The following is a 27,767-nucleotide window of genomic DNA, read 5'->3' as shown; positions in this document are numbered from 1 at the left end:
TTTGGTACTGCTTCTCCCTGGGAATTTTCAGTGTTTTGGCCACATCAGGTCAGTTATTAAGCAAAGCAGTTGTAATTTCATCCTGATATGGGTAGGACTGGGTGACTGTGCCTTCTGCTGTGCAAATCAGAGCTGATGAGAGATTTTAATAATCTCATTTGTTTTTAGTTCTGTTCTTGTAAATTCTGAATTGTAAATGGGGTTTGCTGGAGTTTTAATAATACATTCTTATCAATCAGTCACCTTTTTCTATCTGGTCATACCCCTTGGCTTCTGATGGGACTGATGTAGCACCATTTAATGGAGTAATCAAATCGATGCTGTGGGAAGCACAGGAAGGAATAGCTTTGTTTTCATTTGGCTGTCGGCCTTACCAGACTTGGATGCGTTTTCTTATTTACAATGGGTTTTAGCTCGCCAGGGGGTGTTCCTTACTTTACATAGTGTAAATACCATAGAGGTTATAAATGTGACATTTTATTTTAAGGTAACCTTTACTATTCAGTTGTGTATAAACCAGACTCTCTTTGTAATTACCATATGGATTAAAAATGTGAAACTGGGCCTCTTTTTTTTTTTTTTCCCTCCACCACAAGATCTGGAATTGTGGCTTTTCTCTGTGTGTTTGAACAGAGGATATAGGCAATCCGCTGCTTCCTTTTCATCTGCATTTTGGTGATGAAGCTGTGCGTAACATCTTAAACTGACCTAATGTCTGGTTGGCATGCAAAAGGGCTGGTCCTGTTTCTGCTGTCTTGTACCGCCTTCAGCATTTGCTGGATGTTTTCCTGAACCAGTTCAGTTTGCTAAATAAGCAGGGCACTTGTCCAGCCCCTCTGTGTCCCCATCTCTCCAGAAGATCAGCTTTTGCCAGGTAAGCAAGTTCAGTGAGTTCAAAGAGGGCTGAGGAATACCAGAGATGTAATTGATTTTTGCAGTGTAAGAGCAGCCATAGAATCAGGTGGAACCATCAAGTCCATTGTTATTCCCTGACACTGACCAAAAAGAGACAAACATAAGGTCAGGGCAAATTACATAAACCCTTGTCTGGGAGCTCTCTTGTCTCTCATCAGCTGTAGGATGTCAAGAGATTAAGTGTTGGTTGCATTTATTTTGTTAATAGTTAATGTGTTTTTCTTTTGTGAACTTGCCTGTGTCTCCAGTCCACATCCCAGGGTAGACCTTCCAGAGCACAAAATAATGTTGTAAGTGCTTAACAACCTCTGCTTGCTTGTTTTTCCAACTTGACAGCTGCTAGCTTCATTTCATCTCTTTTTGTAAGGTTTGGAAAAGGTGAACAACTGATCTCTATTTACCTTCTCCATGCAACTGATGATTGTATAGCCTTCTGTCATAGGTCACTGCAGTGATCTCTGTTTCCAGGCAGAACAACCTCAGTCTATTCGACTGTTCCGCATTATTTATCTTTCCAAACCTTGTCTCCTTTTTAAATATATTTCCGCCTTCCATTACGTCCTGTGGACATGAAGGAACAGAAGCTGCATCCAGGATTTAAGCTGCAGACATTCTATAGCTTTATGTGGTGGTTAAATCACTAATCATTTCCTGACGTTAGGTTTATTTTTTATATGAATTGCTGTGAGCTGATGCTTTTATCAGTGTCATGACTCCAGCAAGACTTTCTGAATGTTAATGATCAGCTTAGGGCACATCACTCTCTATGTGAAATGAGGATTATTTTTCTTCAGGCTGCTGCTTTATTTGCACTGAATTTCATCTGTTATTTCCCGGTTATTCAGCCTCAGGTATTCAGTCAGTCCGTCTGTTTACTATTGAATACCTCATATTCTCAGGAGACTTTTGCTCCGTTCCTTGGCCCTTGTTCCAGGTTGTTTATGAATACAGTGTATATAGCAGAGCACTGCAAAAGGCTTCTAGCAGTCTCCCTCCCTGGGAAACTTGACTATTTATGCCTACTGTCTGCTGTACTTGCAGGTAGTTTAGCCCAGATGAGGGTTTCTCCATTCATCCCTCTGCTGCAGTGCTGCCCATGTTCAGCGGCTTTAATGCTGCCCTGTATTGCGGTTCAGTCCCTGCTGTGAATGTGGTTTGTGGACTCCCTGTTCACGGAGAGCTTCTGCCCATCCTCACAGCACTGGCTGCTGCTCCCCTTAGCGCTCCTGCTGCTGTGCAGTGAATCCTGCCTGGAGACAGATCTAGCTGGAAATGAACTGGCAAAGCATAAAGTAATGCTGATTTGGTGTTGCTGTACTGATAGTACATACATACAAATGTGTGGATTTAATTAGAATCAGTTTAGTTAGGTAAGTGCATATTTCTGCTTGCTGCTGTTGATTGAAATTGTGACCTTACAGGCTCAACTGCAGTCTAGACTGAAGGCAATGTGTCTGTGCACAGCACTTTTTATTTCAAATTGGCATGGATTTGATGCTGTAGATAGATCAGTATGACCTGGTGTAGGAATTGCACTTGAGTACTGATTCCATCGATTTTGTGACAGCTTCTTGGACGTTTTCCCTGTACTGAGACAGAAAAACAATCTGACTGTGGATTAATATCTGGAATTCCTTAAACAAAGACAGTGAATAAGAAGGTGTTGGTTTTCTTTAGTGCATTTATGCAAGTTAATAGGGATCCAGTATTTTTATCCTCTATACGGACTTCATTCTAATTGTAACAATGGCATCATCAATACTTCAGAACTATGTAACTGGAAATTCACAGATTTTGCTGCTGATGCCCTTGCTGTGCTTTGTAAAAACTGGAATTATTTGTGTACATTTAAGTTTCCTAAATACAGTGGAAGTCTTTAATGAAACACCTGTTTACTAAATAGGCTTTTCAGGTCTGTTCTTGAAAATGCATTTTCAAATTCACCAGTTGTATTGTCATCCGTAATAAGTTTTCTGTTGAGGGTTTTTTTGGATTGTCTTTGTGTGAAGAACTGAAGTTAGATGCTTCTGTTTTTAACATCTTCTTTTGGCTGTGGTAGATTTGGAGTGTATTGTTTAGCCAGTAAGATCTGTGCTTTTTCAGTTTGTGTAGGTGTTTCTACCTTTGCATAGACGAAAACAAAAGCTTGGTTTGTGTAAATATATAGTTATATGACTTAGATTGGTGCGTGTCCTCCAGAAAAGGAGGTTTCTGTGCTTTACTTTCCAGATGGTAGAAGACGGGGCCTCGGGGGGTGGTTTGTCTGCTTTTCTCTGCAGCTAGTTTGGGTGCTGCGTGGTTTGTCTCTGCCGTGGCTGGAGAATTAATATAACAGCAAGCACACACTCATCAGCTGATAAAGAGGCATTTTTAATGATTGTATAGTAATCTGCCTTTGCTGTTTTGCTCATGTAGTTCATTTTGACATGGCTTTCATCAAGGAAATGGTCCTTGTTACAAACTTTTTTTCCTTCAGCTTGGATGAAATGGTTACCAAATATATTTTGTATGGTCATCGGGAAAGCCAGGGAAGATGGTTTCTCATTTTGCAATGCAGTTGAGCTTTATCCATGGCAGATAGGGAGAAAGGCACAGGGCTTGGTGAAAACCTGCATATGGATTAGCTCAGCCACAGAACAAAATTATGCTTTCCTGACATTAAAATGTTGGGAAATGTTTAAAGATTGGAAGCACTCTTTAAAAAAGAAAAAAAAAGAAATCAGTAGGAAAGCTCATGTGCCTAAATGGTTTTGGTCACTAACAGGAAATGGTCAACACCCAGCAGGTTCCATCCAGTTCATGTTTGGCACATAAATCACATAATTTGCCACATCACCTGGCAGTGAGTGGCCTCCCAGTTCCATCCTCACAAAGGTGAGCACAGTCATGTTGCTGTGATATGTCAGTGCATGGGGAGTCTGAGGATACCTCTGGGTTGGGAGCTCAGGTGTGGGACCACAGGTCTGCTGGTGTGCAGCAAGGACACTGCTTTAAGAGGAGCATTTTACCAGAACACCTATAGAAAATAAATGCTGTGGCTGCTGTGGGAAGAAACAGAAGGGGGTTGTTTAGAAGATAATCTGTATAAAGATGTCTCCTTGGTGAGCCCATGTGGTTCCCTGTGTCATGCTGTGAACGCTGAGTTATGACATCTGCTGGTCTACAACTGCTGCTTTGTCACTTGATGGTTCTGAGTACCATACTTCTTCCTACTGCTACTGCTGTATCGTACAGCTGAGGAGTCAGCACAGAGCAATGTAGGATTGTCAAGTGTCATTTCTCTTTCTTTATATGAAGCCCAGCCTGGGAACTTTGCAGTATGTAGGGTCGTGTTATGAGAAAGTGAAGGTTTAAAAAGTTCTTTTAAAGATTTAAAAAGTTCTTTTGACCACACTCGGCAGAACCACTGCAGCAGCTGGGTGGTACCCAGATGTTTGTTACCTTTTGGTAGCTTAATTTGTGCATTTGTAACTGGTTTTAAATGGTCTTGGAGCTCAGGGCGGTTCCTCCCCTGGACTTGGTTATGGGGCTGACTACATGAGGTGAAAGATGAGGCAAGTTGACTGGCATTTGTGATTCCAGGGGATCACAAGGGGTTTTTTAAACTTCTACTAAAATGCCACAAACAACACAAAGTTGATGTCCTGCTGCTGATCAAGCTTCAGGAAACACCTAGTGCTTGTGTGATTTCTTTTGCTCACTAAAGCAGTCTCTCTGATCTCTTTAGCAGCATTCCAAATCTTAGAAAATATAAACCATTGACATTTCTCCTGGTTTCTACGCCCAGAAGGGTTATTTATGTGCCTTTGCTGAGCATAATGCTTGCAGTTGGATTTGCTGAGCATGATTGTTGCTGTTGGAGCTAATGGGCTTAAAGCCAGGTTGATTTTGTTGTCCTTTAGCTCAGGTTATTAATTGTATTTAAGTATATGCCTGTCTGGGTGTGTTGCTCATGGCAAGAGGATATGGTCCCAGACTGCTTTGTGCAAGTAATTGCTGACTAATTTTCCTGTGGACGTGCTCTAATGGAGGGAGCAGCCTCAGACGTGTCATTCTTGCTCAGAGGTGTGACTTGCCTTAGGAATGATTGACTTTACTGCAGCACTCCCTGCACTCAGCCAGAGCTCCAGCTTTCCACCCCAAACCTGCGAGGAAGTCAGATACCTTTGCTGATGTGATTTCCTTGGGGAGTAGCCTGGTTCTGAACTTCAGTGGTGGCATGCTGCAGAGCAATAGGTGGTGGAGATGCAAGGGTAACAAACAACATTTTCCCACTCCCCTTCCCCCCCAGTAAATTCTTCCTTTCTGAAATAACCATATTTTGGGTACTGAATAGAAGACCTTTGTATTTGTTTCCAATAAGGATGCCCTTGCTGGGTAGGGATGCTGCAGCCTTTCTGGCCCCTCTCCAGCCTGAGACATTTATACCAAGACAGTGATAGAGGCTTCTGGCACCTTCTTACCTAATGCTTTTTGCTGGTTGGTTTGTTTGTTTTTCCTGTTCATGCATGTTGAATATGGATTGACAACGTTGACTTATGGTATGCCCATGTTGTCTTCGTGAATTCTTTGCAAATGCATAGGAATGCTGGCAATGATTCCCAAATTTGGGATAGCCTGCCAGCTGCTGTTACAGAGGATTATTGGCTTCGTAACTCCCTTATCCGGGTATTTCAGCAGTCCTTTGAAATCTGGGAAGCAATAGCATCAGTGCCAGGGCTGACTGGGCACTGTGTATAGAAGCTTCGCTACTATAATGAGACCATCAAGCGCTTCTGATAGTGATTCAGCTTACACTGTGAGAAATGGCTTTTATTGTTATGCCTGGCAGTAATTGCCTAAATGAAGTGTTTTCAAGGGTAATTCTAGGCCACTGTAATTATATGTATGCTGCCACTCTCACCAGTGTGAAAATGTCTTTAAAACAATTTGCAGAGCTCGCCAGTTGGTTACTCAGGAGGGGGGTCCTCTGCCTGTTCCACATGAATACATTCCACTTTTGGTGGTGTTTTTAGGTGTTAGAAAATGGTATTTCCTCACAGATCACAGTTTCTTGGCAGCAAAGTGACCCCTAAAGAGTTCTAAGAAGTCTGTCATCCTGCTTTTTTTTTTTTTTATTTATTAACTGTGATGTCCCAAAGGCAGCAGAATTCCTGGAGGACAGTTAAACCTTGATAGTGAAGGTGGGTACCTGTAGGACTGTGAGGTGGAGCAGAAGATGCCTTTGGAAGGGACAGTGAGCTGCGTGCTCACAGCCAAGCTGCAAATAGAATCCTCAGCTCCAATGCCAGCAGCGTTGTGCTGCCATGCTTCCCACAGGAGCAGTGTGTGCGGTGATGCTTCAGCACGGAGCCCGAGCTGCTCTTCTCATCTACTTTCAGAAACTCCTTTGGCCTGGGAACAAAGCTTCCCCTTCTTTTCCTCATTTGAATGTTTCATTGCAAACCAAACACCTTCAAATGCCAAATTTCAAATGGTGTTGCACAGGGTTTCTCAGACAGATGAAGGAGGCATTCACTAAGCATTAGATTGTTTTAATTCCTTACTAGTAGAAGGATAGTGGGGTTTTCCTTTGGCTTTTCACAAAATAACTGCTTTTTTTCCCCCCTTGACTATAATTGCTTCATTCTTCTTTATTAAAGACAGCAGTTTCTTAACAATGAAAGCAATAAAACAGCCAGAGAAGCTTTTGCTCTCTTAAAAAGAAGGGAGAAATTAAGAAATACAGTTCATTGTGTGGTATAGTAACCTTTGAAGAAATTTGTAGTAGAACAGGAATGTGAATTTAAGACTTTACGTAGAGGCAGGAGAAATACTGTCAATAATTCATTTTCATAGAACAAGAACTGTTTAGGCAGAAATACTATTCAGCCTTCTAGGGAGGTCTCCAGAATATAAATCTCTGTATTTTCTCTGACTGGTGGCTAGGAGTTGTTGTGGGGGAAAGATTGAAATGGCTTGAAATACATGCACTAGAGAGCTCAATTTGTTACTTAAGCATTAATTGCCTGAACTGAGAAGTGTTGGGATGCACGTCTTGCTTCTCTGTAGTTTGATTTCTTTGATGTGATGTGTTCACGTTTTCTCAGATCTCCAGGCTTCAAATGTCATTCCTGACTGTGGATTGATTGTAAACTTGGCATTTATGCTGCTATTTTTATCATGTCTCCACATTAAAAATTAACTGCTTATGTAGAAGCCATCATCAGTCACCTTGTTGGCCTAAAAATGGTTTAAGCAAATACAGTCTTGGTATTGTCAAAGCTTTCAGTAAGGAAAGGTTTTTGGAGTTTAAATCCTGATCTTGAAACATTGCCTTTAGTGAAATCTGAAGTATTTTTATCCTGTCATAAATCGCTAGACTTGCATTTCTTTTTAAGAGAACCCCAGGTCTTCCTAGCAATGGTGACTCCAAATTGCTTTCCTAGTCTGGGGCCTTATCTTTCCAAACTGGCACTCACCTTTCCATAAATCAAGGGACTTGTTCTGCACTGTTGGCTTCTGCATCCCTGCAGCACAATTCAAGCATCCATGTGAATAAAAGATCCAGGGAAAGCTGAGGTGCTGCATTCCCAGGGGCTGGTCCAGAGCTCCAAAGTGCAGTTGCAGCAGGAGGAGATCACTGTCCTTTCCTGGCCAAACAGACAAGGGCTGCAGTGATTTCTGTGCAGCTATTAGAAAGTACCATCCTTTTTTGTCTGGCATATGTGTAGACATATCATTTTAAGGGATGAACAGTCACATCTCATAAACGACAGCAGCTTCCTCTTTTAGAGGCATCTGCAAGGCCATCACAGTCTTGTAAGGAGCTTAGTTGAACAATACTGTGTTGTCTTTCTCTCTCATGCAGTGGTTAGATGAAGAGAAATGAGTTTTATTACTGGTGATTGGGTAATAAAACGTAGAAAACAGCTTTCATGGTTCAACCTGTCTGCAGGGCAGCAGTGGTGAGGGAGGGTCTCTGTTTCAGTCCATACTGGCTGCAGAGTCATTATGGGGGGGGTGGCCTTGGAGCTCTTACCTCTTTTCCTGCTTCTCCCCAGATTACAGCTTCATTTGAAGGAAAACTAAAACATTTCAACTCTCCCCAAGGTGAATATTTAACAGGAGGAGTGTATCAGGTGCCAGTGTACTGGGCTGCAGTGGAAAGTTTTGGTCCCTCCATTAAATGGAAAGTTACTGAGTGCTGACTCAAAAGATGCCAAGGGAAATGGCACCGCTCAGTCCCAGTATGTGTGGCTTGATGAAGGTATTATACAGAGGAATTTGTTATCCTGTGCTAGGCAGGAGGGTCAGAGAAGACTGAAACTGATCTCTGCTGACTTTACTGAAGAAGCATTACCTAAAGAGTCCAGGAAATCCAGCAGTACAGCCTAAAAATAGACTAGGATGAACTACCAAAACTAAATCAGATCAACATGCTGTGTTGAAAATCAATGAACACCTGAGCCTGCAGTGATTTCCCCCTGCATCTTCATTTTGATTGAAGATCTTAAACAAGTAGAGGAGTAGAGGACTTCTCCACTGCTGCAGTGGATGGGCACTCTTTCTTTGCAGCTACCAAGCACTAACCTAGAGTAGCTCATACACAAATGCTGTAAATGTACATAAAAAGCATAATTTAAAAATAAAATTAAAAATTTAAATCAACATGAAGTCAAGGGGAAGCATCTGAGCAGCTTACGTTTAAAATTATGTAATACAAAATTGGTTTTAAACAAAATTCCCAATTCTAGGAGTGGTGTGGGAAGCAGGGCATTATGTAGAAGCTTGCCTGCATGTTTATGAAGGTATGCGACAGTTTTAAGGAGCATTTCTAAAGAGAAGCTTTGATATATCTCCCTGAGGAAGAGTGAAAAATGATCCTATAGAACAGCAAAATCTTAGACATAATCTATACTGGAGCTCGTTATCAGCATAGTTACACTGACAAATCCTTTGCATATCAGAGAAATAGAAAAGAGAAAGGTGACATGAGAGAGCAAAGGCGTGGGGTAAGGAGATATCAAACAGTTTTGGACTTTGCACCTTGGAAAGGAGTCACTTGGAGGACAAAAGGAAATAATAAAGCTTTATGAAAACATGGCAGGAGGTGAGTAAAGAATAACCAGCATTTCTGAAAGCATGAGGACTGTTGAAACATCCCATAAAAATTCAACTGTAAATTGGACAGAAGGAGGATTTCTTTTATACCATGTTTTCACATTAGCCATTACCAGGGAGTGATGTAGAGGCCAAATGCACAGATAAATCAATGGTGGAAAAATAAATTGAAGAGAGGTGACAATGGGGTTTTTATTGATTAAAAAACATAATTATAATAGTAAATAGAGGACTTAACTTCGAGGAAACATGGAAAAATCCTTCAGCACTGAGTGATAAAACAGCATTTTAAATTGAGTGTCGTGAAGTAACACACGTGGAGAAGAGCTCCCACTGTGTGCAAGCTCTGAATTGGCTTTCCAGTCATAGATGAAACTTGGGGTTATAATAGGCATTTCTATCAAAATACTCTGTTTGGAAAAGCAAATTGAAGGTTAGATGCTTGTGGAAAAATAATAGTGATCGAACAAGGAAAGATAACTGCTGTGCAAAGCCATAGCGTTGTGAATGCTGCGTCAGTGCTGGTCTCATCACTTTTAAGGACCCAGTGAAACCAGGAGAGATCTTGAAATGAATGAGAAGAATGATCAAAGGTGTGAAATGAGTTCCTTGTAAAGAATGAGAAATAGATCAAAACTCTTCAGTTTCAAGAAGAGATTTTTGAAGAGGATATGATGGGAGCAGATAAAGTGTTAGCAGTATGGTGCGTGTATGAACATTATTTACCGTGTCTTCTGATAAAAGGACTAAGACCATGAAATAAATGTAGTGGGTAGCAGGCTCAAAACAAAGTGAGATGTTTATAAAGTGGGAGCAGGACCTCCTCCTTTCTCTTTGGTGTTGAGGTTTTAGTCTGTTGGCACAATTCCCTGGATTTAAGCTGATTTATTCTGCAGTTAACACTTCATCAAAACGCTGTTCACAGGGCTTTGAAAGCTTAGCTCTAGAGCTCTGCTCGTAAGAGAAATCCTTTTGAATGTTGGAGTAGGGATATGGAGCCTGGCAGGCTGAAACAGCCCCTCTGGTCGTTTTTCATTGAGCAAAATCAGTGCAACTTCTCATCGCTGGATGGAAACATCCAGTGAAGTCAAATACAGTTTGTACATATCACAACATACAGCCCAGCGTTGTAGGTGGTATTTGGGGCTTGTTATTGGAGTATTAGAACTTCTGTGACAGCAAGAGTTTATGTTTTCTCTTTGTCTGACAGTGAGTTGGGATGGTGGCATATTAGTTGTGATGGGTAGTTCCAGCTTCTGCTACTTCAGAAATAATACGACAATAAAATACCAGTCAGTGGCAGCAGTGTTATTTTGGGATTGCTCCACAGGATTTAGAAAGAGACTGAAGGAGAAGCTTTTGGATTCATGAAAACTAGGCATGATTCTAATGTACAAGTGTTACTTATTTGTGGTTTATTACCTGTGCTTTGTCATGTTCACGTTTTGTGTCGACAAAATTAATTTCTTGCCATTTTAAGCCAATTTGGAGCATCTTGATGAATATTGCTTAACTGCAAAGAGAAATTATCACGTAAACCCATTGACTGCTCAGGTGAATTGTGCTTTGGGTTGTGTTTTCGGTTTAACATCTGCTCCTGAAGTGGAGAAGGGCTTCTGGTCACAAAAGCTTGTCATTGTTTCCAGCTAGTTAAGTTAAAAGATACTGCCTCAATCTGCAAATCTGTGAGATATTTGGAGGTTGAAAGAGTAGGGAGAGGAGTGGTGGGCTCTGTTGATGTTGCCTAAATGACCTGTCTGGTGTAAGGTGTGCTGAGTCTCTGGCTCCCAGGAGATGCTGTGGTCTGCCTGGGGGTACCACCTCCGAGCAGCCCAAGGCTGACTCAGGCTCTTGAGATAGTGGAGAGGGAATACTCTGCATAAGGTGGGTTATTATCATTTTACTCCTAAGGTATTATGTATGATGCACAGTAATTGGATTACTGGTGCTTAACAGATAGCTCTGTTATGCTCTGTGGGTGCTCTTGAGCCTCTCCACCAGCCGGCTGAAACTCATTAGTTTTGCTGTGGAAGAGGCTCAAAAGAGAAGCTACACTTGGCTTCCATGACAGTGGCTTAAACTATTATGATCTTCTTTATAATTGGGTTTGGTGCCTGTTAGTACCACAATTCACCTGACTAATACTGTCTTAATTATGTCTTACAGTACCACTACCCTTCTTCAGAACGTTTTAAATCTCCTCTGAGGGTTTTTGTAGAATTCATGGCTACAAAACTGTAATATACTGGGCGTGGGGTAGATGGATATATCTGTTTTCCCAAAGGATAGGGCAATGAAGCTTGGGGAGGGAGGGGCAAAAAAATTAATACTGGAATGAACAGAATCAACCCAGAACTAGGGCTGTCATTCTATTCCTGAAATGATTGCATTGAGCAGTGTCTTTAAATTCTGCTTAAAGGTTAATGTGGAAGAATATGCACATAATGTTACAGGAAGGAAATAACCACGTAAAGAGATGTGACCATTTCTCTCCAGGTGAGTGTTAGCAAGCTAAGCTCTATCATTAGAAAAGGTATTGTCAGCAGGCTTTTGTAGGGTCAGGGCTGGTGTGCTAATGGTGTTTTGCATTGGGAATATCCTTCCCTGGACAGCACACGCTGACTTCTGGAAGGTTGTGGCTGCTCAGAGCTGTTAAGATGGGTTGTCAGGAGTCTGTCTTTGATTCAGCCTCCATGGTGTCTTACTTTATATTTTTAACTTTTGCCACGTTGGGATGAGAGAGCATCCTGTGTGTCGTAGGTAAAGTTGTTAGTAACTTCTGGGGCTGTCAAGGAAGGAGAGAGGCACCAAACTAAATGTCGTGGGTACGGCTTCCTCAACAGTTACTCTGCAGAATAAATAACCTCTGTGTTTGGAAAGAACATCAGCGTTTCAGTGCACTGGGGAGAGGCTCTGACAGGACCTAAGACGCTGGTGCTCATCTGAAGTGTGGGAGCAAAGAGGAATATCAGTAGGTGCTAGGGAACAGCAGCAGAATAGGCATTTACTCTTGAACTGTCACAGACCAGATCTTGCACTGTACAGATCTTGTGCAGTTCTTCATGTGTTCTTACTCTGGAAAGCATTGAATATTTTTTAGTTGTGAGGATCAATTTTAATATTAAACCTTTTATTTTGACATGTTAACGTCTGCCAAAAAAAATCTATTGGGAGATGATCCATCCACTTCTTTAATGTGAAGTGTCTGACTTGATTCCTTATTCATTATTGAACAGGTTTAGAAAGGGAATTTTTAAATAGTGTTGATGTGTGGCTGTAACAGTCACTGCTTCTGGATTTTAATGTTTCTTTTTATTCTGGTCTGTGATATTTTCAGGTTAAAAATCTCTTTGTTTATACATCTGTCTTCTATTTACAATGTCTCTTCTGTGCCACCTTCACCTGCGGAAGAGGCTGGGAACAGACTTCTCAGGAATGTCCCTTTTTACTTCTTACTCGAGGAATTAGGTTTAGACTTTGGTGTAGGCAGTTTATCCTCCACTGTTGCCTTGGTGTGGTGTGTTTCCTCGTCTCACGCTGGTTTCTAGAGAGTGAAATTGGGAATGAATCTGATGTTAATTAATCAGGTTAATCTGTTGTAACCAAGTCTTTCTAAATGGAGAGGGATTAAACATGAAACTCATGATGGTTCAACTTCATTCAGAACTGGAGTATTGAGATTAAATCACTTGCATTGAAAGCTTCAGCTACCTGGTAATTAGGTCATAGATTCCTCCTTAGTCCTTATCTGACAAATGTAAAATTTGGGAAGGCGTATTTGGTAGAGTGCCATCCTCCTCTGGCCTCCAGCTACCTTCAGGAAGGCATTCCTAATTTAATGGAAGACACTACTTTCCTCCCAAAGATATTTTAGATATCTACTTTATTTGTAGTTTTATAATTGACTTCAAGCAGAAGTTGTTCTTATGAACAGTGATTTGAAATCAGTAACTTGTGGCCAGGAATCAGACCCAGAGATTTCCATGAGGCTGTGCTGAGATTTAACCACTGCTCCACCGGCCTGTCAAGGGTGACAGATTGCTCGAGCAGCTGTGAGTGACAATGATCAACAAAGCTCAGCATCAGGAAGAGCTCCTTTTTTTGGGTAAAATGGAACTTGGTCATAAGCGCTGATGAAACAGCAGTGGTTCTGTGCCCCCTCCTGCACTCTTCTGTGACCACAGCTGCTCAGAGCTGTGCTGCTGTGCCAAGCATGGGCATCCCAGGTGGCCTCTGAGCCTCTTCTGCTGATCTGACTTGCACAATACTCATCGACCCAGTGCAAGGGAGGGAGAGGAAGGAATTTCTGTCTGGCGTAGGTAGGGAAGACGAATGGGACATCCCTCTGGCAGCAACCCATGATGATACTAAATGAATAATGAAATTACATCCTGAATTGATTCTGAGTTGCCCTATATCCGTTACTGGTTTTAGCTGCGTTAATTTGAGCTGCCTCCTGCACTGGCCAGCTGCCTGAGAAAGGGCATAAAATTCATCCTGACACGTACAAGGATGATTTCTTGCTTGGAAGTTACTTCACAGACTGGAAATGATGGAAAGGACAGCAGTACAGCAGTCGTGATGGGTTTGAAATAATGACACTGATACTTAAGAAGGGATTGTCAGATGATGCAGGATGGGCAATGAGCCAAACAGGAAGAGCTTGTTCTGGGAAGCTCCAAGGAGCAGTGCTGCTTGGAGCAGGGAAAGGTGCATTTAATTAATGAGGAAGAAGAAAGGGGGAGAAAGCACAAAATAAATAATTTATCAGCTTGTTTTTCACACAACGTATGTGTTCTTCAAATTTACATCAACCCTGTGATTGCCTCTTTTGCAGGAGATCTGCAGTTAGCAGATTAATGAAACAGCATCTTGAGGCTTAAATCTGTCTTGTGTACATCTATTCTTATATTCAATAGATGTAATTATTTAATATTAAACTACGTATTTGCCATAATAAAACTTAAAATATCTCTCGCATGTTTGGTGGATAACTCAAAATTGGAGATGTTGAAATGTTTGATCAGCTTTTCCCTGCAAGTATACGATTTTCTGATGGCCAAAATCCACTTATTCAAGTTTAAATGAAGAAGAAAAGTTTGTTTTTTCTCTGCAAAGACATTAGTAGAAGTGATTTAGCTGTATATACATATACAGCACAATAAAAGAGCGTTAGTTACCTGAATGAGCTGATGCCAGAAGCATTTGTGTTGTCTTAGCTGCTGAGGAGCAGGATGTATTAATTCTTCCTGAGCTTTGCATGTGTCTGTGGGTGATTTCTGTACCCCCCATTAAGGGGATTTATCCAGGTTGTCCTCCGTTGCACTGCACATACCAAGAGATGTGACCAAAACCACATGGGGCAATTCCTTCACTGCTGAATGTATGTTGCTGCGTCAGGTTTAGGCTGTATGATTTATATTGAACATGGTATATTGTACTTATTTTATATCATTAATTTATATTAATATAGATGATATTAATATATTATTACTTTATATAGTATATTGTATTTATGTTTACTTGTATGAGTAAACACAAAGCATTTAAAGCAGTTTTATCTTTAAAATGAAAGTGACTGTGCAAATCTTTCTTAAGTATGTGATCTGAATATTTTTCTCCCATCCCAATAGCGCTTGACACAAATGAGTTAAAGAAGATCAATCACAACTGCATTACAAGATAGGAAGACTGAGGTCTGACTAAATGTTTAACTACACCATAACTTAAATGGTGGTTCCTCCCACACGGCAGAAGGCTCAGCTGGGTGTAAAGGTTATATTTATCAATGCAATTTAATGTTTGGTAGCCAGTGAAAACGCAGCTTTTTCAGTAAGATAAATAAAATGCAAAATCAGCATTGAATTTCAGTAAATGGAAATGTACTGCTTGATGATAAAAATCAGTGTTAAAATCACATTTAAACAGATTTCCAATCCATCTTGCTCTGCAATGCTTTATTTCACTCAGTGGGATACATATTACATTTGATTATTATTTTTCACTTAAAATGTAGAAACACAGAGTCAATTAGTAGGAAGTGTAGTTGAAACAAAGCAGAAACAAGCTTGAAAATAAAACCACAGAGGGGGAACTGCTTTTCCTGGTGGAAAGCAGTCAGATTGAATCACAAGCTGCCCAAGAGTAAGTTGCTGTTGAAGAGACCGATTTCCCAACTTGTGTTGGATCAGAGCTCAGCTACACCCATGCCTGGTGGGACATCCTGAACTGTGGGTGTTGTGGAATGGGCAGCTCAATAGAGCATCTTTGAACAGCTCTATTTGAATGTGTCCTTCACCATAAAACTGGTGAAAATGGTTCTGTGGCTTCGAGTAGCTGATGCTGGATGATGCCAGTATTGCCTCAGAGTGGTGCCACCCTGAGAAAGGGACATGGAAAAATTATGTGAATAACATGATTGATGATAATAGCCACTGCTTATTTCATCGGCAGCAGGGAGAGCAGCTTATCAAGGGAAGTGCTACAAAGCTAGTTGAAAGAGATACGATGACCAGAAAAAGCTCTTTTGGAGACAATCAGCTGCGTCATTTCCAGAGGAGAAATTTCTTATTCCAGTATACCCATTCTAAAATATCTTGACTGTACTGTACAGGGGAGTTCAGCAGGGTTCAGTGTTTTCATGATTCCCAGTAATTCAAAACAATTTGAAGACTTATATTTTTCTTGTGTTCTTGTTTAATCAGCCTTATAGTTGATTCTTGCTAATTCAAATGGTGACCAAGGATGTCATGCTGGCTGAGCTCAGTTATACATGGGGCAGCATGATCCTTGCTGTAATGAGAATTGGACTTCTCCAAAATCAATGGAAAGCTGGGCACAAGCCTTTTCCTCGCAAAACCATTGTTAAATGTAGGTCTTGTTTAAATGCCTTAGAAAGTATGTTCAGCAGGTGGCATTTCTGTCCTGGGGGTAGCCCAGATTTAAAGGAGGTAGAAGCATGCTGTGTAACGATGCCGTTGTCACTTGTGTGTAGTCGTTGGCACTGTGCTGGTTAAGCAGAACATAATTTCTCTCTGTAGGCTCATAGTTTGTCTTGGAGGTGGAGAACCATGTGGTGCATTCCCAAAAATACATGAGCTGGAACGGAGAGGGAGTAACCTAGGAAAATATTTTGAAAGTGAATTTGGACTCTTTGCCTGTTTTGCTGAAAGTTTACCATGTCAGCCAGCGTTTCAGCCTGTGCAAGTGGTTGGGAAGCACACTCCTGTCAAGAGGCTTACAAAGGACTGAGGAGCAACGTAACAGGAGTGCCCAAGTGTCTCAAAGCCCATAAATGAAACTTGATTTAGTTCAGATCTACATGCTGAGATTGCGGTCTCAGACTGAGGAGCCCTAAGAGGCAGCTTGTCTTCAGGTGTGTCTGTGCCAGAGAAGTGAAGGAGGCACAGGAAGCAGGAATCCCCTTCTGTAGAAAGGAAAAAGCTGCGGTGAAGAGCTCCACACCACACACAGCTCAATACATTCAGCTGCAAACCTGAGGACCGTGGGTAGTGTGCTTTAGTTCTCGCACTGCCTGCAGATTCTGGGTTTATTGTCTTCTTCCTTTGCACACCCAAGAGCAGTGTTTCTTCTTTCTATCCCCTGAGAAGGGGGTGGCTGTGTCAGGGAGCAGTTGTGGAAACCTAACCCACATTGTCGTGACTGTAAGTCCCTAGAGAGGAGGCTGCTTCAGCCAGCTCTGCTAGGCTGCCAAACAGAGGAATGTACATTTAGGTAGATTTAATGCTGTGTTTTGCAGCATAGCTACTGTCTTGTATAATTTCCCCTCGATGCAGTTAACATACAAAGCAAGAGTGTAACAGGCTATAGAGTTAACAGATTAGAAGCTGTTTTCTAGTTGAGATGAATGAAGAAGGACTGTCAGCCTCTGAATACATGATTTTGCTGCAGTGATCCTTAACAACATGAAGAGATTGCAATTCCATAATAAACCAGCATATTTCAAGGAGGTGCCCAGAGAGCTGGATTCAAGATCAGCTCTTGCAGCTTGTAACCCCCCAGGGGGGAACAGCACTCCTAGAGCTCTGCTGACTACAAACCCAGGACCCAAGTACCCAAAGAACGTGCAGTTCTCACTGCTGGCTTGGTGCTGTAGTACTCGTGCTCTTGGCTTGCTGAACTTACTTTCACACAAACTCTTTTTTTATATCTTGAAATAATTTAAATTGAGAGCATCCTTATCCTGGAGTAAGCATGTGAGCTTACGTATTCCAGATCTTATTTATAGGTAGGTGGTTTCTTCCTGAGGCTGACCTGCCTTGGGGTTTTTTTGCAGCCTTCTGTGTCCTACCCTGATTTCTAGTCTCTGCTAATGATTCACCAAATGTCATTCCTCGTATTACTGGTTTTCAAAGAGCATAGAGCCTACTCCAGCCTTCAGGAAGCTTTTGGTAAAGGGATGGATGGTTTAAATTGGGGTATTTGAATATATTTATAGCCATCTATAAATGGAGACAGGAGGAATACTTGCAAAGCATGTGGTCTTGGGACATTTAAAGAAATTTAAAGAAAAATGCATGATTTATACACAGATCATTCCAGGCAAGCCTTTCGCTTTGCCTGTAGCCTGTCTTCTGTGGAGCTCTTCTGTGTGCTGTGAATATTGATGCTGCTTTGTTGTGGTATTTTAAACCTGATTTCAGTTTCTGAAGTGACAGGTTTGGTTTTCTAAATCACCAGTGGAGTGGAGGGAGAGAGCTGATTGTTTCCTGGGCAGCCATGTCTGCAGATCTTTAACACGGAGCAGAGGGTAGCCCAACTCACCAATACAGCCCTTCCCTTTGCATTTAAAGAGGTGCTTTATCAGGTGTTTCTGCTACAAATCATTGTCTTCTGAGAAATTCTTGTGGCCTTTTTTGACAAGTCCCTTTTGCCATGTTTCAGACTGAAAAACACATTGCTGTTTGCATCACAGGGTGCTTAGGTGAAGTTGTGCTCAGTAATCGTACAGAGTAAGTCAGACCTAGCGCTGTAATAACAAGTTACCCCAATGTGGCTCAGGGCAATCGCATTCAGCTTGCTAAGATCTTGGGAAGAGGATAGTGCATACATCTGCCTGCAGAATGTCCTCTGAATGGGTTGAAATGAAATCCTGAGTCTGTGACAGTAATTTTCTGGAGAGTTCATAAGTGGATTGGGAAGAGCTGGTTCAGCAATCTAAAAACAGCTGCTTGTGAGCACTGATGGGGACCCCCTGTACCTTCTCCTTCAAAAACCTTCAAAAGGCTTTGAGATTCTAGGAAAGCAGAAAAGCCTCAGATTTGCTGGATGAGCAGGTTGGAATCAATACGTTTCGAGAAGCAATCCACCATCTGGCCATTTGTGGCTGTGCAGGTTTATTCTCTGCCTGAATTTGCTCTCAGTGCAGCAGTTTTCAGTGATTTCCTGGCTCCCCTCAGTATTAGGTCACCTTTGACCCATCAGACCTCTTGCTCCAGCAGCCTGGGTGAGGATCTGCGCCATGCCAGAGTCTCCCAGACTGGTTGTGCTGCAAGACTCACTGTAGAGCACATCTCATGCCCTTCCTGCACGCTTCTCTGCAGTTTCCCCAGCTCAGTGGGCTCAGTGTAAAGGGAGCTGTTCTGTTCTCTCTCAAGGAAGTTTCCCCTGATTCTGAGCCCAGCATCCAAGCCAGCAGCTTTCCTTGTTGCTGCCCAGCTTTAACAAAGGAACAACACACAGTACAGGTGTAACACAGACGTTTGTTGTCTCGCTCCCTAGAGACCTCACTTCCCCTGAAACAGTATTTGCAGTAGAAATGGACCAGGAAGATCAGCCATGGCTGTTTGCCTTCTACAGTTACACAGGCTCTGTGGTGCGCTGAGAACCAGATTCTTTCAGACTCTCTGGCTTCAGCTTGAGCATATACAGGTCTAATGAAAGATCTTTAAGTTTGGTTTGGCTAGCAAATCTTCTAATACTGTTTCTAACAATATGCCTTTGTTTCAGAATCACCCATTTACTGCTCTGAGGATTAGTTGGCTCCACTTACACCACCATGGATGAACTGCAGGATGTTCAGTTGACAGAGATCAAACCACTCCTGAATGATAAGGTAATGCTTTGGCTGTACTTTGGCTGACTTTGTGTCTGGCAAGGAGCCTTGATTGCCAGAATCTCTTTACATCTTGGAGTACCTTAGTACTTTAGTGCTTCCCCACTCTGGTAATCCACCACCACATACTCTTCCAGAGTCTCAGGGCAAGACAAACAACGATTCAGGCAAGTTTGGAGTCCTGGCCAAACAGTATGTTATTGTCATGCCTGTACTGAAGGTTTACAAAGGCAGGGTGGAAAATGGAAAGGTGATACCATTGTTGACCTCTGCTATGTTCATGCTTGTTAGAGAAGCCTTGGACTGTATCCCACTTTCTTCTTTTTTTTTTTTTCCCCTTTTTTTTGTTTAAAATAATTTGTCTGAAATTATCCTCTTGTGTTTTGACCTCCGAAATAACCTTGTCTCTGTAGATTTAGTAACGGAGAGGCATTTCCTTTTAATACCTGCAGAGCCTAGCTAGAGCAGTCCAGATTCATGCAATACTGAGACTTTGGAAAATAACTCTGTTGTGGCAGCTGTTTAAGGCTGTCACTCTGTCTTCTGTGGGCTGGAGAACAGGCATCTGGGCTTTAGGGGACAGCCTTAGCCTCACTGGATTCTGCCACAGGCTGTTGCTCTGAGTGCCAAAGTCTTTATGGGCCATCCCAACAAGACCTAGAACCTTGCATCTGCAAATTGTGCTTGTACGCAATGTGGTTTGGTGACTTTCCGTACCTCACAGCCAAGTTTGGTGGTATGTGAAGCAGTTCTCAATGCTTTGCTGTTTAATGACTGACATGAAGGACTAGCTTATGCTGCCAGAGGATCACAGTACTTTGTCCACTCGCTTGGGAAAGACTGTGCTGTCTAATGCAGTTAGTGTTTGCTCATTGCTTTAGTGTGCCACCATATCTGTTTAGTGTCTGTGAAGTGTAAAAATCCAGCAGAGATCTGCAGTCCAGCTGCCTGTTCTTACAGCGTAGCGCTGACTGCCAGGCTTCCACTGTAGCTTAAACATCATCTTTGAAACGTTTCCAGGGAGAGTGAGTTTTGAAGAACAAAATCAGTGTAGACCAGCAGAAAGTGCCTTGGAAACAGTGTGTGATTTCAAAATGAGAAATTAAGGTTTACAGAAAGCAAGCTTCTAAATGCAATGCTCATGATTCTTCGAGGACTTTCCATGTTTGAGTTCAAGAGGGTAGATTTCCCTTGCTCCAGTGTGCTGACCTAAGCAGGAGGTATTGAAGTATGCTAAAACAAAGTGGGTTTCACTTTATAAGTTTTCAGTCTCTCTGTGAACTATTGCCTGGTCAGCCCCATCAGGTCCTTGCCATGATGCCATCTGCACAGCTGGGACAGTTCTAGTTTAAGTGCAGAGTGCTCACCTGAACAGCCCAGTGGTGTTAACTAGACACAGAAGGGCACATACCAAGTGCTATTTGGTTTCCTTGACTCAGTTTTGGAGTTACAGGAAGGATCTCAGTAGGGAAAAAATAAGTAGGGTGGCTCCAGAACCATCCTCTGCGCTGCATGGGAAGAGAAGTGTGCAGTGGCTCTCCTTGTAAGTTTGTTTTAATAAAAGCAATGCCTCAGGGAGCTGCCATCCCTGGGGTCTGGTCTTTGTTAATGCTTTCAAGCTTGAAATAATACACATGTACTTTTTAGACCTGGTTTATGGAGCATATGGGTGGGGTGCTATAGCACACTGTTCTGTGCAGTGTTATCAGAGTCCAGAAAGTACCAAGCTGACAGTTCACCAAGATTTTCACTGACCACTTGAGATGTAGTAGTTTGAGCCAGCACAGATTAATGGCCAGAAATAGTACAGTAAAACTCTTAAGGTACTAAGGGCTTAAGTGCTCAGCCAGAAGAAATGTTTGGGGTGTGTTTTTCTTGTACATATCTGGTCCTAGCTGTAATTTTAGGACTAAGGTGCTGTACCTAAAGCACAAAAGTTAGAATGCTGTCCTGGGTTATTTGCTCAGCCTTTTGCAGCATTTGACAGCACTCACCAGTGTAACCTACGCTGTGGTCAGAGACAGTGTTAACAAAGCACATGAGCATGCAGACCTTTGAACTTGCAGTATGCCAGATGTGGGATGCACTTGCTGTGCTTACCTGCATGTGTGGTGTCACCCTCTGGAAAAGTCAGTTGTGGATTGCTGAGCTCAGTTCCCATGTGCTCTGGTCTCAGTAACTCACAGGTCACTGTTTGCCCTGGATTGACACCATGCAGTTACTGCAGGGGAGCTGACTACACAGCCTGTTTCCTTGTGCTCATGACATGAGATCCTAGTGGTAGTTCTCTCAAGGCCACCAGGACCACACAAAACCCAACCTTGTAACCAGCTTGACGTTGGTCAGGGTCCTTCCTGTGTGTTCCTGTCCCTTCTCTAATACAGTCGACTGTCACCTGTGTCCATAGGTACTCTCCTTAGCTGGCAGCCTTGGGAGAGCCCCCAGCAACCTCGCTGCCTAGTAATGGGCAGAACTTGCCTGGAGTTCCCCTGTGTGGGTCTCATATTTGAGCTGCTGTGGTGACTGCAGTCGGGCTGGGCTGTACTGAAGAAGGGGATGAGGTCTCTGAGGGGAGCTTTGATGGTGTTGGGGGTGTTCTGGGGTCTTGTGCTGAACTCTTGTTTTTTTGTTAACAGAATGCGGCTCGCAACTTCCAGGACTTCGACTGTCAGGTAAGACACATGGGTAGACTCCCCACAGTCCATCAGTAATGCTGAGAGAGAGATGAAAAAGCTCTATATATTAATTTTAGCTCCTGTTAAGGTTTAATCAGTAAAAGCTTTAATATATCCAGTTGGCAGAAGTTTGCCTTCACGCTTTCATGCAGCAGACATTGCTCTGAGCACAGAGATGTAGACCTGTCCTGCTCTGCCAGGGTTCCATGACATCTTGCAGGATGGCTGGTCTCCTGAAAAGCATTTTCTTGGAAAAATGCAATATGCTGAAGAGCTGCAGCTCTGTCACATCCCATCTGCTTCACAGGCTAGGAAAGGAGGAGCTTGTGTGCTCTATTTGTGTTGAGAGGGGATGGAAGTCAGCAAGCTGCCCCAGATACAGCGCCCTGCTTTGCTGGGCCTGGGGCACCACCAGCCATGGTCAGTGTCTGGGACGTTATTTGCCTGAGAGAGCAGTGTGGAGATGAGCCTGATCACTCTGGTTGTATAGGAATAGTCCTTTCAGAGGAGCACTGCACCACCAGCATCTGAGACAGAGGACACATTCTTTGTTAGGCAGATCACAGCACTGAGATTACGTGGTGTTTTGTGGGATGCAGGCTCATTTACCATTTACCATGCTGGATTACCTTGCTGACTGCCCCTCAGCATTTTGATATGCAGCCAGCAGCTCTTCTTTCTCTTCACCTGATTGCAGTCAGGTTTAAGATTCTTCCTTTTCAGCTGTAAGAGGCTGCTGTGTCTGGAGTGTTCTGCTTAGCACTGGACAGGCTCTCACTGCTGTATTACACCAGTGGTGTGGCCAGGGGTAGAACTGTCAACATCACATGATAGCTTTTAATAAAGGATTCCAGAAGGCTTTCCGCAGGCCTGTGTGGAACAGAAATGTAATAAATACAGTTCTTAGAAGATAGTTTGTGCTTTTTCCATCTCTTGATAATCAGACACTGGAAGTACAGCCCATCTGGGCAGCACATGTCACTGTACTGCTTTAGCTTGATTCACTGCGAGTTTTAGTATTATTTTAAAGCCTCTAAATGTAAAAAATACTAATCTTAGCATGTTATAACTTTAGTCTTAGAAGTGGCAACAGTGTTAGGCAATGATTTTTTTGTTTTAATGAAGGTAGATGGTGGGTTTAAAACACTTCCCTGTATTGTCTTGTCTCCATCTGTCGTTCTGCATCTTCTCCATCTCTTCTAGAGGTGCAGTGTGCTCCCATGTCAGATGGGTGGTGGATAAAGATAGGTGAAATGCTTCTGAGTAGGAGCATTACGTAGTACAGGCACTGCCTGCTGAGGCCTGTCTGTTATGATCGGAAAGGGTATGGATGCAGTGCCTGAGACATCAGCCTTCACTGCAGATTGTCTAAAGACCCACCAAAGCTCTTGGTTTGCTATGCCCTGCCTATGTGCAGTATGGTCTGGGGAGCCAGAGCAGGAAGATAGGAAGAAGTCTCTGTAACAGAGGTGTGGATTGCAGCTGCCTTTTCACTCTACCCTTTCACTCAACAAGCAAAGCCTCTCTGTGCCCTTCTTTAAAAATTGCCCCAAATCTGAAGCTGTGTGAGCCCCACAGAAACGTGGTGCTGCCAACACCGACTCAGCTGTGCTTGGCATGTCCTCATGCTGTTGTCTGCCCTGGGCTGAAGTGTGGGGAGAGCTGTGGAGCCCTGCAGCCAGGGAGAGGGGCTCTGGGGAGCACTGGGCCAGGGAAGGACGTGCTTGTTGCTTCCCTGTGCTTCGATTTAGATCAGCAGTGAGCTGGTGGCCATGGCAACAGTTGGGCAGGAGACAAGATGTTCCTTCTGGGAGCCCTCTTGGTAATTCATTTAGAAGAATTTTTTTTAGCAAGAAGTTAACACTGCCTCTTGTGACTGTAAATATTGTCCTGGCCTCAGCTCACTCCAGCATCTCCCCCTACAAGGTGTGGTTTCAGGGCATATGTGGCTCAGCCCCCTCCTCCTACCTGTAAAATACCCTCCACAGGCTGCATTAAGTCTCTGAAATCTGACAGCAATAGGTGGTATGTTGGGTCCTTTGATTTTTCTGCTGCAGGAACAGTACCAGGAGCAGTCCTCAAACTTGGAGGGTGAGCTCCTGTGTTGTCCTGTGAAGAGTTACTGCTTCCTTTTAATCCAGCAAAGCACATCTGGCTGCCACATTCAGGCTTCTGGGAAATTGGTGTGATTTTACTTACCAGCCTTGGAGAAGGGAGAATTAAAAGTGAAGAAGTTTGCTAGGGCTTCTAGAAGAAGAGAGAACCTTAAAAGCTCTTAGCACTTAGGTGGGGGATTAATTTGTCTGGAGGCCCAAACTGGGCACACATTCATGAAGGCTGATAACTGGAAGCTGGTTTCCAGTTACAGCACAGTGAAGCGCTCGATGAGCTTCCAGTGGCAGAACCATCTGCAAGGGACCTGACGGGTTAGAGGCTATGTGGGATGGATTATCTTACACAGTGTAGTGTTTCTATGACAGCATGGCATCAGTGACGTGAAGCCTGCATTTCAGACCTTTTAATTTTTCTAATAGTCAAAGAAAAGCTGTTTTAAATGAAGATAAAGCTGTGGCTTTGCATGGGCTGACCACATCCTGGGCTGTGCTTGCAAGGTTGCAAGGTGAGGGAAGCCGGTGCCCTCTGTCAGCGCTGGTGGCAGCCCAGTTGACAGTGCAGGTCCAGTTTGAGCTGCCCAGTACAGACACTGATGTACTGGAGTGAGTCCTGTATTATTTCAGCCTGTGTTATTCTGTGCCCTTGGGCATGAGGTGATGTGCTGTAAGTCCATCCTGACCCCTTCCAGGACTGACCGGTGCCCCTGCAGCGCTCTGTCTTGCATGCACCAAAGCAGTAACACAGTCAGCCTCAGTGTTTGTCCATCCTGCAGTGCCTCTAGACCTTCCTCTGGCTGTTTGCTGGAGTTTCAACATACTTTCTGCAGTTGATTCGTGCTTAGGGCTGGGAGAAGTGTTTAGTTTAATCCCAGCTCCCGAGCCTGTCATTAGCACTGTCACTGACTCTGTGTGTAGTGCCAGGCACATGAGTTAAGCACACTGTTTCCTGTCAAACTTTGGCATGTGTTACTTTTCAAGGTAATAGTATCTAAGGTTTGTAAGATCTTTCCTTTGGGGGAAACAGGTGATGCTGTTGTGAATTTCTGTCGATTTCCTGGTGTTTGGTTTTAGTTTTTAATAACTTGCCAGGATCAAGTGTCAGCTAAGTCAACAGAGCAAGTGTCCTTTTCCTTCTGAAAGTGGTTACTCTGGGTGAATGTGGTGTGGAGATGCTTTTACCTCTTCTGATACAGCTGACTTTGAGATACAGGTGCCCTGGTTTTCTTAAACTGCTCATCTACAAGCAACCGCAATTAACCCTGACAAATAACAGCTTGCCTGGGCATCAGTAAACAACCTCCACATAATCTGATAACCATTTACAGTGGAGATAAAAAGAAGCACTAGCATGGTGGCTTAGGGCTCTTTATCAATATGAATCTAGGTTATTCTCAGAAATAACATGTATTAACCTAAATCTGAGATCTACATTTCACTTGAAAGCTGTATGAACCCTAATGAAAGCTAAGCTTAGCTTCTTCTTGTGTTCGTGGGCAGATGGTGAATTAAAAGCTCTGGATTGCTGATGGACAGATGGTGTGGTGACCAGTGCAGTTAATAGAGCTGTGCTTGTGCTTTTGTTACTGTCTGCTGAGCCTTCTTCAGCTGCTTTGAGAAGTAGGTGTTCTGTGTTAGCCTGAATGTTTCTCCTTTTCCAGGTGATTCGCTTTAAATACCAATGAAGGAATGTGCTGATGTATTTGTAAAGCTATCCAAATGAATCTCCATTGTTTCAGTCTGACATAAGCTAGCATTTTGATGGGGACTGTAGCTAGTTCTTCCCCTCTGCTGCCTCCCATCCACTTGAATAAAGTGTTCTGCTCTCCAGCACACACCGTGCAGAAGAGGACCTGTACCTGGAGTGTGGAGATGGGACTGGTATTTGGCAGAGTATTTACAGAAAGCTCACAGGGAATGGAAGATGTAGGGATAAGTCAGTCCAGGATATGTGGAGTTTAGCTTTTTTAATGGCATCATTAAAGCCAGCTTGTGATTGCTACACAGTGGTGTTGAATACAAGATGTTGGCACTTTGAAGAAGGGTTTGCTTTCCCTGTACAAATAACAGGGAGTTGTTCTTGCCAGCATTGAAACATTATGTCTAGAATATTGAGGACAATTGTTCTTGTGATTTATACAATGACTTCTTTTGTTCTCTTGTTCAAAGTGCTGGAGTGAATTTCGTTACAACACAGAAGATGTTTTGATCTAGAAAGCAAGTTTTTTCGATGCCTTCTAAATTAGGAGCTGCCCCCAATCTTACTAAAACTAGTGTCGCCACTAAAGTGCTGCATTTGGCTTCTGCTGAAATCACAGCAACAAATACTGTAAAGCTAAAAATCAGTAAGGTTCTATTTTACTTAGGATTTTTTCTTTTTTCATTACTCTTATTTCTTGGGAGGTTTTTCCTGTGATTTTTTTCCCAGCACTGGCTTTCCATCTCAAAACAGTTTTCTGTACAGCTGCAGTGTTGAGCTCTGTACAGCTTTTGTTAGCTGGGCTTGCACCGAAACCTGATTTTTATTTTTAAACACATGAGCACAATCCTGCCATGGGGTTTACTGAAACATTACTGTTGCTTTCTGGATGCTCCTGACAACAGTGTGCTAAAGAGGCTGATTATGCAGATGTGGTATTTGAAGTTCCTGTGCTTTTTTTGTTCCTGTCAGTGAGTTGTTACAGCAAAGCAAATGTGTGTGCTTTAGGTTGAGAAAGGGATTTGCCTCCTTCCTGCCTTGAGAAGAATGAATGGTGCCTCTCCACTACCAGTGACTGATCTGTTTCCATCAGTTACACAACACCATTAATGGTATTTCGGAGCAGGTACTGAGTAATTGCAATGCTAGTTGTAACTCAGTGCAGTCAGACTCAGTTATGGTTTTCAGGGACACTGAAGGTTTGGAGACACAGGACACGGCCCTGCTTTCTCTTCTTCAGGAGGTTTGAAGATGTTCATGGTCTTCAGTAAGATACTGAAATGTAGTTTGACACGGCATGTCATAGGTGGACTGTCCTAGGCTGGAACACGGCCCCTGGCTTAGCTTCCAGGTTGCCTTTAGGGGTTAAGGTGATGTGAAGGTCTAGCAGTCACACCAAATATTTTTAGACTTGCCTGTGTATTAGCACATTCAAATGTTCCTTGAGTAGGTTTACAGAAGTTGCGTGCCTGCAGGTTGTGGCACCTCGAGCCCACTGTGCAGGGGGTGGAGGAGTGCTAGAGGCATCAGCCTGTTCTGCTTGCAGCCCAGGAGGAAGGCAGCAACTTGATTCTCTGCTGACTCAAAATAGTGGTGCAGAGTGCTGGGAGAAAACCAGCTCACTGCCAGACTTGGGCAGATGAAAGCTGATGTCATCTTGGACAGATGAGAGCTCATCTCATCAGGGTTTAATTCATCCTGCACTATTTATAGATCTAGGCAGGCCCAATTTCCTGCATTACCTTGAGAGAGAGGATTTACCCTCAGAGCAGGAGTAAGAAGCACCACGTTTTCCTAAATCTGTGCTGTGTGCCTTGTTTATGATGTTTGACACTTTACTGGGTGCAAGAAAGTTGTGGCTTTAACTGCTGCTTGTAATACAGGCAGGGCAGGAGCTGGAGGAATACATCTTACTCCATCTCTGACATGTTGGTGTTGTCATTAATTGCTTGTTGGGCTCAATATTGTGTGATTGCAGAAGTTTGTGATGTGGGAGCAGAAGCCCAAGCTGTCAGCTGTAATGCTGTTGTAGGTCACTTGACTTGAGTTCAGTTGACTGCAGAGGCAGGATCTGTTCTCCAGCAGAACCTGTGTTTTGGCAGTGATTGACACAGGGCTGCAGGTACATACCAGGTCTGTCCTTCAGCATCACTTGCCTTTGGAGGAGAAACACACTAGATGATATACCT

General features: G+C 43.0%; 2 protein-coding genes across 3 annotated transcripts in view; both read left to right on the top strand.

Annotated features, from left to right (window-relative positions):
- Positions 1–27,767, top strand: part of SLA2 (Src like adaptor 2) — a 105,840-nt gene that overhangs the window by 53,680 nt on the left and 24,393 nt on the right. The gene's annotated exons all lie outside the window — the stretch shown is intronic.
- The window catches only part of NDRG3 (NDRG family member 3), a 47,231-nt gene that overhangs the window by 2,518 nt on the left and 16,946 nt on the right, over positions 1–27,767 (top strand). For both annotated transcript variants that reach the window (XM_065691199.1, XM_065691200.1), the window contains exons 3-4: positions 18,988–19,093; positions 21,730–21,765. In XM_065691199.1, coding sequence (XP_065547271.1) covers positions 19,037–19,093; positions 21,730–21,765 — 93 coding nt within the window. In that variant the 5' untranslated portion in view covers positions 18,988–19,036. The remainder of the gene's footprint in view (positions 1–18,987; positions 19,094–21,729; positions 21,766–27,767) is intronic.

This window comes from Lathamus discolor, chromosome 11 (assembly GCF_037157495.1).
Source record: "Lathamus discolor isolate bLatDis1 chromosome 11, bLatDis1.hap1, whole genome shotgun sequence".
In the NCBI taxonomy this organism is placed as follows: domain Eukaryota; kingdom Metazoa; phylum Chordata; class Aves; order Psittaciformes; family Psittacidae; genus Lathamus; species Lathamus discolor.
This window is presented reverse-complemented; position numbering and strand designations above follow the sequence as displayed.